General features: G+C 43.4%; 1 protein-coding gene across 3 annotated transcripts in view; it reads right to left on the bottom strand.

Annotated features, from left to right (window-relative positions):
* The window catches only part of FLVCR2 (FLVCR heme transporter 2), a 157,178-nt gene that overhangs the window by 29,788 nt on the left and 109,172 nt on the right, over positions 1-18,218 (bottom strand). For 2 of the 3 annotated variants that reach the window (XM_033950885.1, XM_033950883.1), the window contains one exon: positions 10,219-10,315. The exons of the other annotated variant lie outside the window; for it this stretch is intronic. In XM_033950885.1, the coding sequence (XP_033806776.1) occupies positions 10,232-10,315 (84 nt within the window). In that variant the 3' untranslated portion in view covers positions 10,219-10,231. The remainder of the gene's footprint in view (positions 1-10,218; positions 10,316-18,218) is intronic. 3 annotated transcript variants of the gene reach the window in all.

An 18,218-nucleotide genomic window follows, 5' to 3' on the forward strand; every position in this document is an offset into this window, starting at 1 on the left:
AGGGACGGGAAACTGCGAGGTGACACCAGGAAGTTCTTTTTTACTGAAAGGGTGGTTGATCGCTGGAATAGTCTTCCATTTCAGGTGATTGAGGCCAGCAGCGTGCCTGATTTCAAGGCCAAATGGGATCGACACGTGGGATCTATTCACAAGGTAAAGGTAGGGGAGGGTCATTAGGGTGGGCGGACTGGATGGGCCGTGGCCCTTATCTGCCATATATTTCTATGTTTCTATGAAGGGTATGAGAATGGTAATGTCATCGGCATAGCTGTAGGAGGTTATGCCTTGTTTGTCCAGGTGAGAGCTGAGGGAGGCTGTATAGAAATTGAAGAGAGTCGGGGATAGAGGGGATCCTTGGGGAACTCCGCAGGGGTTTGACCAAGGTTCAGATTTTTATTTGTCTGATTTTACTCTATAGGTTCTTGATTTAAGGAATCCTTCAAACCATGTGTATACTTTATCTGTGATACCTATTGTATCCAGGATTTGTAGTAGAATGTTATGGTCCACCAAGTCGAATGCAACGGTAAAGTCTAGTTGTATGAGGATCATTTTTTTTCCTGTGCTGAGATGTTGGCTGGCTGTGTCCAAGAGAGATCCTAGTAGTGTTTCCATGCTGAAGTTGTTTCTGAAGCCGGATTGTGTGGGATGGAGTATGTTATGGTTTTCTAGGTAATTGGAGAGGAATTTGGCAACTAGTCCTTCTATTATTTTGACGTAGAGTGGAATAGAGGCAATGGGTCTGTAGTTGGCTATTTGGCCTATCGGTCCTTTGGGGTCTTTGAGGATCGGGGTGATTATGATTTCGCTGAGATTGGTAGGGTAGTGGCTGTTTATTAGCGAGATTTGTATCCAGTTTAGAAAAAGAGTGCGGAATTTTGTGCTGGATGTTTTTAGGAGATATGGTAGACAGTTGTTGAGGTCACAGGATGCATGGTTGTATTTTTTGTAGTATTTGTTGAATTCAGGCCATTGTATGTTGGGGAATTGAGACCATATTCTATCTGCTGCAGTAGAATCTCTATCTATGGGGAGAATTGTGAATTCGTTAGAATGGATAGAGGTGTCATTGAGGGTAGCTCTTGCATTGGTAATTTTATTTTGGAAGTGTTCTGCTAATAGAGTGGTTGAGGGGGGGTAGTATTGTTAGTGGTCAGGTAGGGTTTGGTGTCGGTTAGGGTTTTTAGAATTTGGAATAGTTTTTTGGTGTCTTGGGTTTCAGTGCCTATTAGGTTGGTGTAGTGTGCTTTTCTCTTGTCCTTTAATTGTGATTTGTATTGTTTGTTGATTTTTTTCCAGGCGGATTTTGTATGATCCGAGTTTGATTTTCTCCATTTTCTCTCTAGTCGTTTACATTGTCTTTTGAGTTGTAGCAGTTCGGAGTCAAACCATTTATCTGATCTCCTGCTGGGTCTGGATTTGGTTTGCAGTGGGGCTAAATCATCAAGGGTGTTGGAGCAAAGTCTTTCCCAATGTAAGATGAAGTCCTCGGGGTTGTTTTCTAGAATAGTTTCATCTATTTTAGACCAGAATATGGAGGGTTCGATGTGTTTGCGTGAGGTGTAGAAACATAGAACATAGAAATAGTCGGCAGATAAGGGCCTCCCCTACCTTTCTCTGTGAATAGATCCCATGTGTCTATCCCATTTGGCCTTAAAATCAGGCACAGTGCTGGCCTCAATAACCTGAAGTGGAAGACTATTCCAGCAATCAACCACCCTTTCAGTGAAAAAGAATTTCCTGGTGTCCCCGTGCAGTTTCCTGCCCCTGATTTTCCACGGAAGCCCCCTTGTTGCCGCGGGACCCTTGAAAAAGAAGATATCTTCTTCCACCTCGATGCGGCCCGTGAGATACTTGAATGTCTCGATCATGTCACCCCTCTCTCTGCGTTCCTCGAGTGAGTACAGCTGCAACTTATCCAGCCGTTCCTCATACGGGAGATCCTTGAGTCCCAAGACCATCCGGGTGGCCATTCTCTGGACCGACTCCAGTCTCAGCACATCCTTACGGTAATGCGGCCTCCAGAATTGCACACAGTATTCCAGGTGGGGCCTCACCATGGATCTATACAATGGCATAATGACTTCAGGCTTACGGCTGACGAAACTCCTGCGTATGCAACCTATGATTTGCCTTGCCTTGGATGAAGCTTGCTCCACTTGATTGGCAGTCTTCATGTTCTCACTTTATTGAGTTTTGTTATAGTTTTTTTGTTGTTTTTGGTCCAGTTGATGTTGAAAGTGTAGATGTAGTGGTCTGACCAGATGGATCTGGACCATGTTCCGTTAGATGTATGAATTTCTGTTAAGGATGGTTGGTGGGTCATGAAGGCTGCAATATCAAGTTGGTGGCCTTTTTCATGAGTTGTTTGTGGATTTAGCATTTGGAAGGATAAGGCTTTGAGAAATGAGAGAAAGTTGTCTACTTGTTTGGATGATTGATCATCTAGGTGTAGATTTAGGTCTCCTAGGAGTAGGTTGTAGGTTGCTATTAGTGAGTTTTGGTATATGAAGTCTTCCACTTCGGTTCTTGCTAAAGACCAGTTTCCCGACGCTATGTAGCAGAGCATGCAGTTTAGTGTGTCTTTTAGTGTGGTGCTTGAGAGTTGGCAAGCTAAAAGGTCCATGTACGGGTTAGATGTTTTCTCAATTATATTAAGGGTTAGATCTTGTTTGATTAAGATTGCTAGGCCTCCGCCTCTTTTTTTTCTCTGCAGACCACTGTAATTTTGAATCCTTGTGGGCAGACTTCAGTTATTCTGGGGTCTGAGTCGGAGGTTAGCCAGGTTTCTGTGAGGAAAAGACAGTCCAGGTTTTCTTGTGTTATCCAGGTTTTTATAAGCTCTGTTTTTGGACCTAGTGCTCTGATATTTAAGTAGGCGCATTTGAGTGTGGATATCTCTGTGTGATAGTTGTGGGTTGTGTTTGGATATATAAGTGATTTGGTGTGCCGGTGTGGTTTAGTCTTAGTGTGTGTTGGTCTTCTTCCCCATGCTGTGGTAATGGAGTGTAGAGTGTTAGATTGTAGGTTTGAGTTTCTGTCACTTGATGTTCTCCTATTTTGGAAGAGAGATTTATTTATATCTGTAGCGGGTGTAGGGAGGAGGTTATTTGCTGCTGTCTTCCCGCTGGTTAAAAGAAAGATTAACAGTATGAAGTGCTGGGCTCGTGAGGTTAGCTTCATTTTGGGTTTTGTTTTTTTATTTATTTTTTTTTTTTTGTTTGGTGGTTGGTGAAAGGTGGTAGAAGGGTCTTTGGTGGTTTGGCTGCTGTTTTTCGGTTGGTTTTACGTTTGGTAGTGTTGTAGGGGTGGATCGCTTCTTGGTCGCTTCACAAAGGTGCTATGAATGTCTTAGACAGCGTGCTGTTAGGCGCTGAATCTTTTATTGGTTCAGCGTAGTCCCGTCGGGTGGGGAGGAGGGGCGGAGTGCGCTCCCACGCCCAATTTATCAAGAGGGATAAAGTACTCCATAGAAGCATCTGCTAAGATATGCAATGCTTACAAGTCATATTTTGGCATGCCTGTTGGGGATCAAGACAAACCTTGAACACCTAACTTCACATGCAAGCACTGACAAAAATCTCTGGAAGGTACGACAATTTTGTTTCTCACTAGGATGGCAGAGTGTTTAACTTTTACAAATAAATTTTCAAAGTTATTTGAAAATATATCATATATGAAATATATTACGAGAATCTCATACACATTAGGCATTGGTGAAATACATGTATTGTTTTCATTGCCACAATTTCATTTTGGTTTTCTACAGGAACCAACGAGGAGGATCTATTTTAGATTTGGTTCTTAGTGGAATGGAGGGCATAGTACAAGTGGTAACTGTTGTGTTGGGTCTCTGGGAAGCAGTGATTATAGCGTGATCAAATTTGAGATGATATCTAGAGTAACTTCACTAAAAAAAATGTAAAGTTGTGGCATGTAATTTTCAAAAGGGTGACTACAATAAAATGAGGAAAATGGTTAAAATAAGCTAAAAGGATTGGTGGTAAAGGAAGGGACTGTAAATTAGGCATGGACTTTATTTAAAAATTCCATCATGGAAGCCCAGACCAGATGTATTCCACATATTAACAAAGGTGGAAAGAGAAAATGAGAGCTGATGTGGTTAAAAGGTGACGTGAAAGAGGCTACTATAGCCCAAAAACATCCTTTAAAGAATACATAAGAACATAAGCAGTGCTTCTGCTGGGTCAGAACAGAGGTCCATCATACCCAGCAGTCCGCTCATGCGGCAGCCCATCAGGTCCAGAACCTGTATAGTAATCCTCTATCTATACCCTTCTATCCCCTTTTTCTTCAGGAAATCATCTAATCCCTTCTTGAACCCCAATACCGTACTCTGTCCTGGAAGCGCATTCCAGGTGTCCACCACCCTTTGGGTGAAGAACTTCCTAGCATTGGCTCTGAATCTGTCCCCTCTTAATTTTTCCAAATGCCCTCTCATTCTTATAATTTTTGAAAGTTTGAAAAATCTGTCCCTCTCCACTTTCTCTGTGCCCTTCATGATCTTATAAGTCTCTATCATGTCCCCTCTAAGCCTCCGCTTTTCTAGGGAAAAGAGCCCCAGTTTCTCTAATCTTTCAGCGTATTAAAGGTTTTCCATACCTTTTATCAATCGTGTTGCTCTTTTCTGGACGCTCTGAAATCTACCTTACACGAAGCAACAAGCCTCCACATTAGATAGTAAATAAACGGCAGAGAAGCAATAAACCCCAATGGTTCACTGCTGAGATCTTGTGCCTCATTAAAGAAAAGAAAAAAGCATTTATTTCCTACAAACGAATGGAGGAAATGGAAGCCAAACTAGAATATATGGCCAGGGCTGCAGCGGTCAAAACGGCAGTTAGGGAGGCCAAACTTTGAGTAGAAGAAACTTTAGCTAAGAACATTAAGAAGGGGCCAAATCCTTCTTCAGGTATATCAGCGACAGAAAAAGAAACACAGACGGGATAGTACACCTAAAAAAAAACAGATGGGACTTATGTAGAATCAGATTCCGGTAAAGCTGAACTTCTGAATGAATAATTCTGCTCGGTCTTCACCCGCGAGGCACCGGGGCACGGTCCACACTTGCAGGCAAAGCAAGGAGCAGAAGACCCATTTCGGAATTTCGAGTTCACACCCAGAGACGTCTACTGCAAACTGACAAAACTCAATGTGAATAAAGCCATGGGACCGGACAATCTACACCCCAGAGTGCTCAGGGAGTTGTGTTATGTCCTGACAGAACCGTTATTCGTACTCTTCAATCTCTCCCTCAGTACGGGGAGAGTCCCCCTGGACTGGAAAACGGCTAATGTTGTTCCACTGCACAAAAAAGGTTGCAGAGCAGAGGCTGCAAATTACAGCCCGGTGAATCTAACATCAATAGTGTGTAAACTCATGGAAGCACTAATCAAATGTAAATTAGACACGATCCTGAATGAGGAGAATCTACGGGATCCCAGTCAACATGGATTCACCAAGGATAGGTCCTGTCAATCCAATCTCATCAGCTTCTTTGACTGGGTAACAAGAAAGCTGGACTTGGGAGAATCCCTAGACATAGTGTACCTAGGCTTCAGTAAAGCTTTTGACAGCGTCCCTCACCATAGGCTGTTGAGCAAGATGAAATCGATGGGGTTGGAAGAAACACTAACTGCATGGGTCAGTGATTGGCTAAATGGTAGACTGCAGAGGGTGGTGGTTAACGGTACTCTCTCTAGAACGTCACAAGTGACAAGTAGAGTACCGCAGGGCTCAGTCTTGGGCCCGCTCCTTTTCAACTTATTCATAGGGGACCTGACTCAGGGGCTTCAAGGTAAAATAACACTATTCGCCGATGACGCCAAACTATGTAACATAGTGAGCGGCTCCAATTCACACGATAGTATGACACAGGACCTGCTTTTGTTGGAACTTTGGGCATCAACCTGGCAGCTGGCCTTCAACGCCAAGAAATGCAAGGTCATGCACCTCGGCAGCAGAAATCCGTGCAGAACTTACACCTTAAATGGTGAGACCTTAGCTAGGACTACAACAGAATGAGATTTAGGAGCGACCATCAGTGCAGATATGAAAGCTTCCAATCAAGTGGAGAAGGCTTCATCTAAGGCAAGACAGATGTTAGGTTATATCCGCAGAAGTTTCGTTAGCCGGAAGCCTGAAGTCATAATGCCATTATACAGAACCATGGTGAGACCACATCTGGAATACTGTGTGCAATTTTGGAGTCCACATTACCATAAAGATGTTCTGAGAGCAGAGTCAGTTCAACGTTTGGCCACCAGGATGGTCTCGGAGCTAAAGGATCTCTCATACGAAGAGAGGCTGAACAATTTGCGGCTCTACTCTCTCAAAGAATGTAGGGAGAGGGGAGACATGATCGAGACGTTTAAATATATCACCGGACGTATCGAGGTGGAAGAAGATATTTTCCTTCTCAAGAGACCATCAGCCACAAGAGGGCATCCGCTCAAACTCAGGGGCAGGAAATTTCATGGCGACACCAGGAAGTATTTCTTCACCGAAAGAATGGTTGATCACTGGAACGAGCTTCCGGTACAGGTAATCGAGGCCACCAGGTGCCAGATTTTAAGAGTAAATGGGATGCCCATGTGGGGTCCCTAAGAGGGTGGAGTTAAGGATGGGTCATTAGGAGCGGGATCTCTAGGAGAATAGACTATGGGGGTGGGTCAGTAGAGTGGGCAGACTTGATGGGCTATGGCCCTTATCTGCCGTCATTTTTCTATGTTTCTATCGCCATATCCTTCTTAAGGTATGGTGACCAATACTGGACGCAGTACTCCAGATGCGGGCGCACCATCGCCCGATACAACGGCAGGATAACTTCTTTCGTTCTGGTTGTAATACCTTTCTTGATAATACCTAGCATTCTATTCACCTTCTTAGAGGCCTTTATGCACTGTGCTGACGGCTTCATTGTCTTGTCCACTATTACCCCCAAGTCCTTTTCTAGGGTACTTTCACCCATTACCAGCCCTCCCATCGTATAGCTATACTTCGGGTTTCTGTTTCCTACATGCAAGACTTTACATTTCTCTACATTAAACTTCATCTGCCATCTCATCGCCCACTCTTCTAGTTTGTTCAGGTCCCTTTGTAAATCCTCACAGTCCTCTTTAGTCCCAACTCCACTAAATAGTTTGGCGTCATATGCAAATTTTATTACTTCGCACTTCGTCCCTGTTTCTAGATAATTTATAAATACATTGAACAGCAGCGGTCCGAGTACCGACCCCTGCGGGACACCACTCGTGACCTTCCTCCAGTCAGAGTAGTGGTCCTTCACTCCTACCCTTTGCTTCCTACCTGCCAACCAATTTTTGATCCATCTATGTACGTCTCCTTCCACCCCATGGTTCTTCAGTTTCCGTAGTAGGTGTTCATGGGCTTTTTGGAAATCCAAGTATACGATATCTATGGGGTCCCCTTTGTCCATTTGTTTGTTAATTCCTTTGAATAAGTGCAATAAGTTCGTTAGGCACGATCTTCCCTTGCAGAAGCCATGTTGGCTTGTTTTCATCAGTTTATTCCTTTCTAGATGCTCATCAATGTTGTCTTTTATCAGCGCTTCCACCACTTTCCCCGGAACCGAAGTCAGACTCACCGGTCTGTAGTTCCCCGGGTCACCTCTCGATCCTTTTTTAAAGATGGGCGTAACATTAGCTATCTTCCAATCCAAATTTTAAAAAAATAAGAAGAGACATAAGCACCGGCAAGTTGGATGCAAAGCATTGAAAGGATGACACTAAAAAAAGAATAAGAAAAGAAACTTGCCAGAGAAGCAAAAACACATAGTAAAAACTTTTTTTTAGGTACCTCAGAAGCAGAAAACCTGTGAGAGAATCCATGGGACCACTGGATGATCAAGGAGCAAAAGGGGCACTCTGGAAGGATAAGGCCAAAGTGCAGAGACTGAATAAATTCTTTGCTTCAGTCTTTACGGAAGAAAATGTAAGAGAGCTACCTGAACCAGAAATGGTTTTCAACGGTGATGATATGGAGGAACTAAAAGAAATCTCAGTGAGCCTGGAAGATGTACTAAGACAAATTAACAAGTTAAAGAGTGATAGATCACCTAGACTGGATGGTATACATCCCAGGGTACTGAAAGAACTCAAACATGAAATTGCTGATCTGCTGTTAGTGATCTGTAACATGTCGATAAAATCATCTGTAGTATCTGAGGACTGGAGGGTAGCCAATGTTACACCAATTTTTAAAAGGGTTCCAGGGGAGATCCAGGAAATTATAGACCGGTAAGCCTGACTTCAGTGCCGGGCAAAATAGTGGAAACCATCTATAATAATAAAATGCTAAGTTCAAGTTCAAGTTTATTTATATTTGATAAATCGCTTATCCATAATTTACTAAGCGAGTTACAACCAAAATATAAAAGTAAGTCATAAAATTAACATACTATTTAAAATGGACCCCCTCAAGTACTGCCATGTCCTTCTTGAGGTACGGCGACCAGTACTGGACACAGTACTCCAGATGTGGGTGCACCATTGCACGATATAGCGGCATGATGACTTCCTTCGTCCTGGTCGTGATACTCTTTTTAATGATACCCAACATTCTGTTCGCTTGTTGGATGAAAGTGTGCAAATCACAGATCACAGGAAGCATCAATAAGCTTTTTCCACCTTCTTCACCAATCTAGATAGGCTCTGCTTCTGCCACAATGTGACCAACCTGTTTGAGGCAATTGAAGTGCCTGTAACCCAAAAGAGTAGAGTCTTTTCATTGACAGCTCATCCAGGAGCTTCAAAGCTGTTCTGACCAAAACAGGAATAAGTACCCGTCTCTTCCACTGGCTCACTCAGTGCACCTCAAAGAGAATTACAACAGCATCAAGACCTTATTAGGTGCCTTGAAGCATGATGAGTACAGCTGAGAGGTCATCGGAGACCAAAATGGTGGCATTCCTAATGGATCTCTAAAGCAATTTTACCAAGTTTCTCTGCTATCTCTGCCTTTGGGACAGACAGGCACACTACCAAATGCGGGACTGGCCACAGCGGATCAAGTTTTCTGTAGGGAGAAACAACGCAAATGGGAACCACTGGTGGACCCCTGGAAGGTGCTAATGCCACAACCTGACATCAAATTGGGCCTAATGAAACAATTTGTCAGAGCTCTAGATAAGGAGTCGGCAGCCTTCAAGTACCTTTAAGATATCTTCCCTAATCTGTCTGAGGCAAAGGTCAAAGCTGGTATCTTCGTTGGACCAGTGATAAAGATGATCCTCGAGTGCAGGGAATTTCCCATGAAGCTAACTAGGAAGGAGAAAGCGGCTTGGAACAGCTTTGTCGCAGTGGCTTGGGGCTTCCTGGGCAATCAAAAAGAGTTGGTTGAGAATATAGTGAAGAATTACAGTAAAATGAGCTGTAGGATGTCTCCCAAAGTTCATGTTCTTGATGCTCATCTTGAGACATTTAAGGACATGGGAGCATGCTCAGAGGAGCAAGGTGAGCGCTTCCACCATACTGAACTTTGAATGCAACTACCAAGGACCATATGAGAACAGGCTACATCTGGGTGCCGATTTGTGAAAGTGATGTACAATATAATCGCAAATCTAAAAAAAACTACTCACTTCTAAATCTTCTGTGTCATCTTTGTATAACTTCAATATAAATACATGTTAACTGTGATTCATGTTGCTTTTTATGACTTTATAAGAGTTGAAAGATGAAAATTTGTCAGTGTGGTGCAGTCTCAGCACCCTGAGGTTGTGGGTTCAAATCCCACACAGCTCCTTGTGACCCTGAGCAAGACACTTAATCCCCCATTGCCCCCAGGTACATTAGATAGATTGTGAGCCCCCCAGGACAGACAGGGAAAAATGCTTGAGTACCTAAATGTATACCACTTAGGTTATCAATGAGTTAAAAATAAATAAATAAATACAATTTGGCATTTTCACAAAATTTGACTATCCTGGTCACAAAAGTAAAGTTTTATGGAAATAGCAGAAATGTTCTATCCTTTTGAGGCATGAGCACTTATTGCCCATATTGTGTTACACAGTGTATCTTTTGCTTATCCTCTTTTATTTCTCTTTATTACTCCTAGGAAGCCCCATTTCTCCCTGTCCCAGCTCCTGACTCTGCTAAGCACTTCTCAACCCCTCCCCTCCTCCCATTCTTTGTACTCCTGCAAAATGACTGATTTGAAAGTGTGCTCTCCTACCTTTATATGTGAGCTACTGAACATGGATGGGAGGTGGTGGCTTAAAAGTCTGATATGCAGTGTCATAATCTGTCTGCAGGGAGTTGTCAGCTGGGCTCTGAAATGATAGTCATAGAATCACATAAATCGGGAATTAAGCAAAGTTTCTTACCTGTCATCACAGGCTGGTAACATCAACCCAGGGAGCCCAGGTCGGAGCACTGTTTAACAATTAGAGGGCAATGGGTGAATTGATTGAGGTAAAGCAGAGCTCACAGACGGGAATCCCTAGTTACAAGCTGACTTGACATGATGGGAAAAGATCAAAAATGACAACAGAGAAAGATCATACAGCTTATCCCAACTAGTAACTACTAAGCTCCACAATCGCTTTCTCTCCTTCAGAGATTCTCTGTGCTTGTCCCACATCTTCACCTCCACTGGAAACTATTCTACACATCCTTTCCATAAAGGTTATTTCCATCCCTTTTCACCTTTATCTACTATCTCCTCCTCTCCCTAAGAGATCTCGCATGCCTGTCCCATGCTTTCTTGAACTCAGACACAACTTTTCAATAGGACATCTAAGTCTGAGTTTAGACATTTTGGGAAAGATATCCAGAAATCCAGGAGAGAAAATGTTCATTTTCAAAACTGAAAGACATCTATCTTTTTTGTTGATGTTTTGGCCCTTAGTGTGTCTATCTTTTTTGGCCATTCTCAAATATAAAGACGTCCACATCACACTCAGATTAGGCAAGATTGCGGCCGTGGCGGTTGTGTGAGAGGATGCTGAGGCTAGCCAAAGAAGATCAAAATGGTTAAGAGGAAAGGGAAGCTTCGAATGTTCCCAGACAATTCGGCTCTCTCCCCGACTGGAGAATCCTCAGAGCAGCGGTGAGCATCAAACAGGGGAATTCACTTGCAGTGTGAATGAGCTCCGGGGACTGCGAGATTCCACCTCAACCAGGAAGTGAATCAGAGGAATCGATGGGAAGCCCCATGGATACCAAAGAGATTGCCGACAATAGCTTCCTTGCTGGGACGCCAATTCCAAACACACTGTACTCACCTGTACACTAGAGAATGACAATGAGACAAATGTGTCCCCATCCCCGCAGGAACTCAATTTACCCATCCTGTCCCTGCAAGTTTTGTCACTCTCCCTGTCCCATTCCTGTAAGCTCTGCCTTAATCACAAAGGCCTTGAACACTTATGATTTTAAAGCATTTGAGGCTCGTGCAGATGAGGACGGAGCTTAGGCATTGGTGGATTGAGGCATTATGACATCACAATCTGAGCTCTAGAATGTTGCCACTTAGGATTTTAAAGGGTTTGAGGCTTGTGCGGATGAGGACGGAGCTTAGGCATTGGTGGAATGAGGCATTATGACATCACAATCTGAGCTCTAGAATGTTGCTGCTTATGATTTTAAAGTGTTTGAGGCTTGTGCGGATGAGGATGGAGCTTAGGCATTGGTGGATTGAGGCATTATGACATCACAATCTGAGCTCTAGAATGTTGCCACTTAGGATTTTAAAGGGTTTGAGGCTTGTGCGGATGAGGACGGAGCTTAGGCATTGGTGGAATGAGGCATTATGACATCACAATCTGAGCTCTAGAATGTTGCCACTTAGGATTTTAAAGGGTTTGAGGCTTGTGCGGATGAGGACGGAGCTTAGGCATTGGTGGAATGAGGCATTATGACATCACAATCTGAGCTCTAGAATGTTGCCACTTAGGATTTTAAAGGGTTTGAGGCTTGTGCGGATGAGGACGGAGCTTAGGCATTGGTGGAATGAGGCATTATGACATCACAATCTGAGCTCTAGAATGTTGCCACTTAGGATTTTAAAGGGTTTGAGGCTTGTGCGGATGAGGACGGAGCTTAGGCATTGGTGGAATGAGGCATTATGACATCACAATTTGAGCTCTAGAATGTTGCCACTTAGGATTTTAAAGGGTTTGAGGCTTGTGCGGATGAGGACGGAGCTTAGGCATTGGTGGAATGAGGCATTATGACATCACAATCTGAGCTCTAGAATGTTGCCACTTAGGATTTTAAAGGGTTTGAGGCTTGTGCGGATGAGGACGGAGCTTAGGCATTGGTGGAATGAGGCATTATGACATCACAATCTGAGCTCTAGAATGTTGCCACTTAGGATTTTAAAGGGTTTGAGGCTTGTGCGGATGAGGACGGAGCTTAGGCATTGGTGGAATGAGGCATTATGACATCACAATCTGAGCTCTAGAATGTTGCCACTTAGGATTTTAAAGGGTTTGAGGCTTGTGCGGATGAGGACAGAATTTGCAAGAATGGGGCAGAAACAGGAAAAGAACTCGCCAGGACAGGAAAATGAGTTCCCGTGGGGGATGGGTTAAAATTTATCCCCATGTCATTCTCTACTGTACACTCAAAGAATCCCCTCTGAAAAATACATTCTCAATTTGATCTAACATAATGTTAGTGTAATACTATAAATAAATAATCTAGTTTATAAATACATTAAGAGTTTTATTACTATCATTTTATTAGTATCATCAAAAATTCATCAAAGGGACATACACATACACAAACTAGACAAACAATATGCTAAAAACAGATATCGAGACAGTCAAAGGAATTCACTCTGTTCATGGAATAAAAATTAATAAGTCACTTAGCTTGAAAGGATTCAAACTTCAGCTTGAATAACATCTGTAATGAAGCCAAGGCAACTGTACACCACAATAGCCCAGGATGTCCGGTGCAATACTCGGAGAGAGCCCCCAGGAAAGAGACTTGGGAGTACTTGTAGACAAGTCAATGAAACCATCGGCACAATGTGTGGCGGCAGCAAAAAGAGCAAACAGAATGCTAGGAATGATTAAGAAGGTTATCATGCCATTATACCCAGCCATGGTAAGCCCCCACCTGGAATACTGCGTCCAATACTGGTCGCCGTACATGAAAAAGGACATAGTACTACTCGAAAGGGTCCAGAGAAGAGCAACAAAAATGGTTAAGGGACTGGGGGAGTTGCCGTACAATGAGAGGCTACAAAAACTGGGCCTCTTTTCTTTTGAAAAGAAGAGACTGAGGGGACATGATCGAAACATTCAAGATATTGAAGGGAATTGACTTAGCAGAGAAAGAGAGATTGTTCACCCTCTCCAAGATGAAGAGAATGAGAGGGCACTCGCTAAAGTTAGAAGGGAAAAGATTCCGTACAAACGTAAGGAATTCTTCTTCACCCAGAGTGGTAGAAATCTGGAACGCTCTTCCAGAGGCTGTTATAGGGGATTCAAGAAAAGGTTGGATGAGAACATACGCAGGTAAGGCTAGACTCAAATAGGGCATTGGTCTTTGACCTAAGGGCCGCCGCGTGAGCAGATTGCTGAGCACGATGGACCACTGGTCTGACCCAGCAGCGGCAAATCTTATGTTCTTAAAAGAAGTGTTTGTGAACAGTGTTTCTGACTGCCATTTATCTGGCTGCAAATTTATGAATGTTACACGACTGAGTGTGCAGAAGGGTGGGTAACTCCGTATGCAAAATATGCACTGAGGGTTGAACATTCAAACACTTGGCTGAAATGTTATGCATTTTAAGAGATTATTTTATGAATGAGAATAAAGCTTGTGGGGATGTGAGCTGAGCAGAGCTGAGTCAGAATAACAGAAGTAGATATCTACTCCCCACAAGTTCAAAAGAGAAAATAAATGGGGGGGGGGGAAGGGGGATAGAGAACCAGCATGCTGAATTAGAGTCTAGAATCTATGAGTTTGCACTGTAAGATCATATCTGTGCATCATGCTCATTTGGGAGGTAGCTCCTTAGATGGGAAACTCTGTCACTGGCTGATGGAGCTCTTTTTAGAGCTGGTATACCAGCAGAGGTGTACCACTAGGGGCACTCTTTTTTTTTATAGATTTTTGCATTCTTACAATATTTGAATTGTACATATTATATTCAATTAATACATGAAAATTGTGATTACAAATAATTCATCTTATCATATAAAATATAACCCTCCCCTTTTTTCATTTCTTATTTCCATATAATATACATATCCCTCCCCTCCCCATTCTAATATAACCATTATTAATGTGCTATGAAATCTGATCATTGGAATATCGAGTCAATGGTCCCAAATTTTCTTAAAATTATGAATATTTCCCTGTTGTAATGCTATTGTTTTTTCCATTTTGTATATATGACAGACTGAATTCCACCAAAATGTATAGTTTAATTTGGTATAATCCTTCCAATTTTGAGTTATTTGTTGCATGGCGACCCCTGTCAATATTAATAATAGTTTGTTATTATTTGCTGAAATCGGACTCTGAGTTCTCATTGCTGTACCAAATAATATAGTATCATATGAGAGTCCTACATGATTTTCTAGTAATTCATTAATTTGGGGCCAAATTAATTTCCAAAATGCATTTACACAGGGACAAAAAAAATTAAGTGGTCTAACGTCCCAACTTCTACTCTACAATGCCAGCATCTATTAGATCTAGTACTATCTATCTTTTGTAAGCGCGTAGGGGTCCATAAAACTCTATGTAACAAAAACATCCAAGTTTGACTCATAGATGCTGACTTTGTAGATCTTAATCTCCAGGACCAAAATCGTGGCCATTGAGACGCAGAAATTGTCTGTCCAATCTCAATACTCCAAATATCCCTAAGTCCATTTTTTTAAAAAAATTTAAAAATCCATATATCAATTTATACCATTTTGCGGTTTGGTGTCCCAAAAAGTCCGCCTGGAAACAAAGAACCTGTAAACTGTATTGGGTATTAAGATCTTTCCATTCAGGGAACCCTGCCTGAATAGCTTGCTTCAATTGCATCCATTTAAAATATTGTGTTTTATTTAATCCAAATTTATGAGCAGTGCTTGGTAGCCAGATCGAGCAGGGGAGAGCCTGAGAGACAGAGTTTGAAGCAGGAGAAGAAGGCAGGAAGAAGCACAGGGCTCGGGGAAGCGGCGAGAGTAAGCTCCGCCCACCCCCACAGCATCAGAGGCAGCGTTGGACTCCCCCTTGAAAAGGGGGCGGAGCCAACGGCGCGCAGCCGTTCGGCGCGCGGCGAAGGCGAACGGCAAAGGTGCTCGCCTTAGCGAGAGTGCCTTTGCGAAGAGCATTTGCGGAGAGACAAGGCACTACTATCAAGAACAAACTGAGTAAGTCAGAGGGGTAAAGAAGCGACAAGCACAAAAGGAAAGCAAGAAAGAGACAGACACAAAGGGCCAAGCCATTCACACAAGTATACCAAGGAGGCAGCAAGCAGGCAGAGGGAGAGAGGACACCAGTGGCTGGTAGAGAACGAGAGGACACCAGCAGCAGGTAAAGAGAGATACCAGCACAGAACACCAACACAGAGAGAGAGGACACCAGCACAGAGAGAGAGTCAGGGAAGACACCAGCAGCAGATAGGGAGAGAGAAAGGACACAGGGCAGACACAAGTCACTAGTAATCACAAGTCACAAGTAATCTCAACTGGTATCTTAAATTAGGAACAACAATGGAAGCAGAGAGAAGCCAGAAGATGAGTTTTCCAGTGTTCTGCACAGACTGTCATATGTATGACTATCTCCCCTCGGGGAGACAGTCATATGTATGCAGTCGGTATCAGGAGCTGAAAAGCTTGAAGAAGGAAGTCAAGCGACTAGAGGACAGGATACAGGAGCTAGAAGGTTTTCACATCATGGAGAGACACATTGAGGAGGAAGTCAGGGAACTCGAGAGATTCATTGAAGAGGCATACAGGACGAAGGTGGAAGAGGACGAACTTCAGATGAAAGAAGAAGCTACACGGATACCAACATGCAAGGGAGAGCAAGAAGAAAATTACCTCAAAGATGACACCCACAGAGGACTACTGCAAGAGGGGGAGATTTTGGCTAGTCGAGGCCCAGAAGTGGAAAGAGCGAAGCACATTGAAGACATTGACCTGAGACCGAAGCGAAACCTGAAGAAGGGAAAGTCAGCGATCCTAGTGGGAGACTCAATCCTTAGGCATGTGGACAGCCACATAGCAGGAGGGAGAGAGGACCGACTGGTGACCTGCCTTCCAGGAGCAAGAACCAAGGACATCGCAGACAAAATTGAAATGATACTGGAAGGGGCGGAGACAGAAGAGACCGCTGTAGTGATCCACATCGGGACGAATGATGTCAGCAGGAGAGACTACAAAAGAAGCACGCTACTAGAACAGTTCAAGATTCTGGGAAGGAAGCTGAGGATGAGGGCCCAGAAGATAATGTTCTCAGAGATCCTACCAGTACCGAGGGCAGATGTGAAAAGACAGGAGGAACTACAATCAATAAATGCGTGGATGAGAAGATGGTGCGAGGAAGAAGGATTCCACTTCGTGAGGAACTGGACGGCGTTTTGGGGCAAGAGCAAGCTCTACAGGAAAGATGGACTCCACCTGAGCGCAGCGGGAACTAAACTCCTAGCAAACAACGTCAAAAGAGGAATAGACCTGGCTTTAAACTAAGAAGATACTGAGGGGAAAAATGGCTGGGAATCGACTAACCCAGAAGAGGTTACAATGTTTACAGCAAAAGAAAAGAAATTAAGGACCGAAGCACAGGGAAAGGAAAGGAGGACAACAAAATATCAAGATCTAAATTGCATATATGCTAATGCAAGGAGCCTAAGAAACAAAATGGGGTAACTAGAAGCCGTGGTCGATGCAGAAGACATCGACATCATTGGAATCTCTGAAACATGGTGGAATGAGGAAAGCAAATGGGATACAGCACTGCCGGGATACAAGCTCTATCGCCAGGACAGGGCAGGACAAAAAGGAGGTGGAATAGCCCTGTACATAAAAGAAAGCATACAATCCACAAGAATGGACACAGCAGAGATGACCAACAAGCTGGAATCTCTATGGGTTAAAATACCGGGAAGGAAAGGGCCTGAAATAAAGATGGGCCTATATTATCGCCCACCCGGGCAAACCGGAGATATCGATGAGGAAATGGAAGCCGAGATGAAGCGAGAATGCAAAAGTGGCAACACGGTTATTATGGGAGACTTAAACTACCCCGGGATAGACTGGAGGCTTGGAAGCTCGAAATGCGCTAGGGAGACAAAATTCCTAGAAGCCACACAAGATTGCTTCATGAAGCAGCTTGTTAGAGAACCGACGAGAGGAAATGCCACTCTGGATCTAATCCTAAATGGGTTAAGAGGACCTGCAAAGGATGTTGAAGTAGTGGGGACGTTGGGAAACAGCGATCATAATATGATCAAGTTCAAGGTTGAGGTAGGAGTATCAAAAGGCAAGAGATCCATAACGACAACCTTTAACTTCAAGAAAGGAAACTACGAAGCAATGAGGGAATTGGTAAGGAAGAAACTTAGGAACACTTCCAAAACATGGCTAACGGTAAATCATGCCTGGTCCTTCTTCAGGGACATGGTGAACGAGGTGCAAAATCTGTATATCCCCAGATTCAGGAAGGGGTGCAAAAAGAATCGAACAAAAGACCTGGCGTGGATAACCAAAACAGTGAAGGAAGCGATAGGCAATAAGAAAAATTCATTCAAGAAATGGAAAAAGGACAAATCTGAGGGGAACTGGAAAGAGCACAAGAAGTATCAAAAAGAATGTCACCGTGAGGTTCGGAAAGCTAAAAGAGAGTATGAAGAAAGGCTAGCCAGGGAAGCAAAAAATTTCAAACCGTTCTTCAGATATGTTAAAGGGAAGCAGCCAGCTAGAGAGGAAGTGGGACCGCTAGACGACGGAGACAGGAAGGGAGTGGTGAAGGAGGAGAAGGTAGTGGCAGAAAGGCTTAACATGTTCTTCTCGTCTGTATTTACTAACGAAAACACGTCCAACATGCCGGAACCTGAGCAATTCTTCAACGGAAGTCAAGCAGAAAAATTAACATTCATAGAAGTGAGCATTGAGGACGTTCGCAGGCAGATAGAAAAACTAAAAACTGACAAATCCCCGGGTCCGGATGGCATACATCCAAGGGTTCTGAAGGAATTAAAGGAGGAGATAGCGG

The sequence above is a fragment of the Geotrypetes seraphini genome, chromosome 7 (genome assembly GCF_902459505.1).
Source record: "Geotrypetes seraphini chromosome 7, aGeoSer1.1, whole genome shotgun sequence".
NCBI lineage: Eukaryota > Metazoa > Chordata > Amphibia > Gymnophiona > Dermophiidae > Geotrypetes > Geotrypetes seraphini.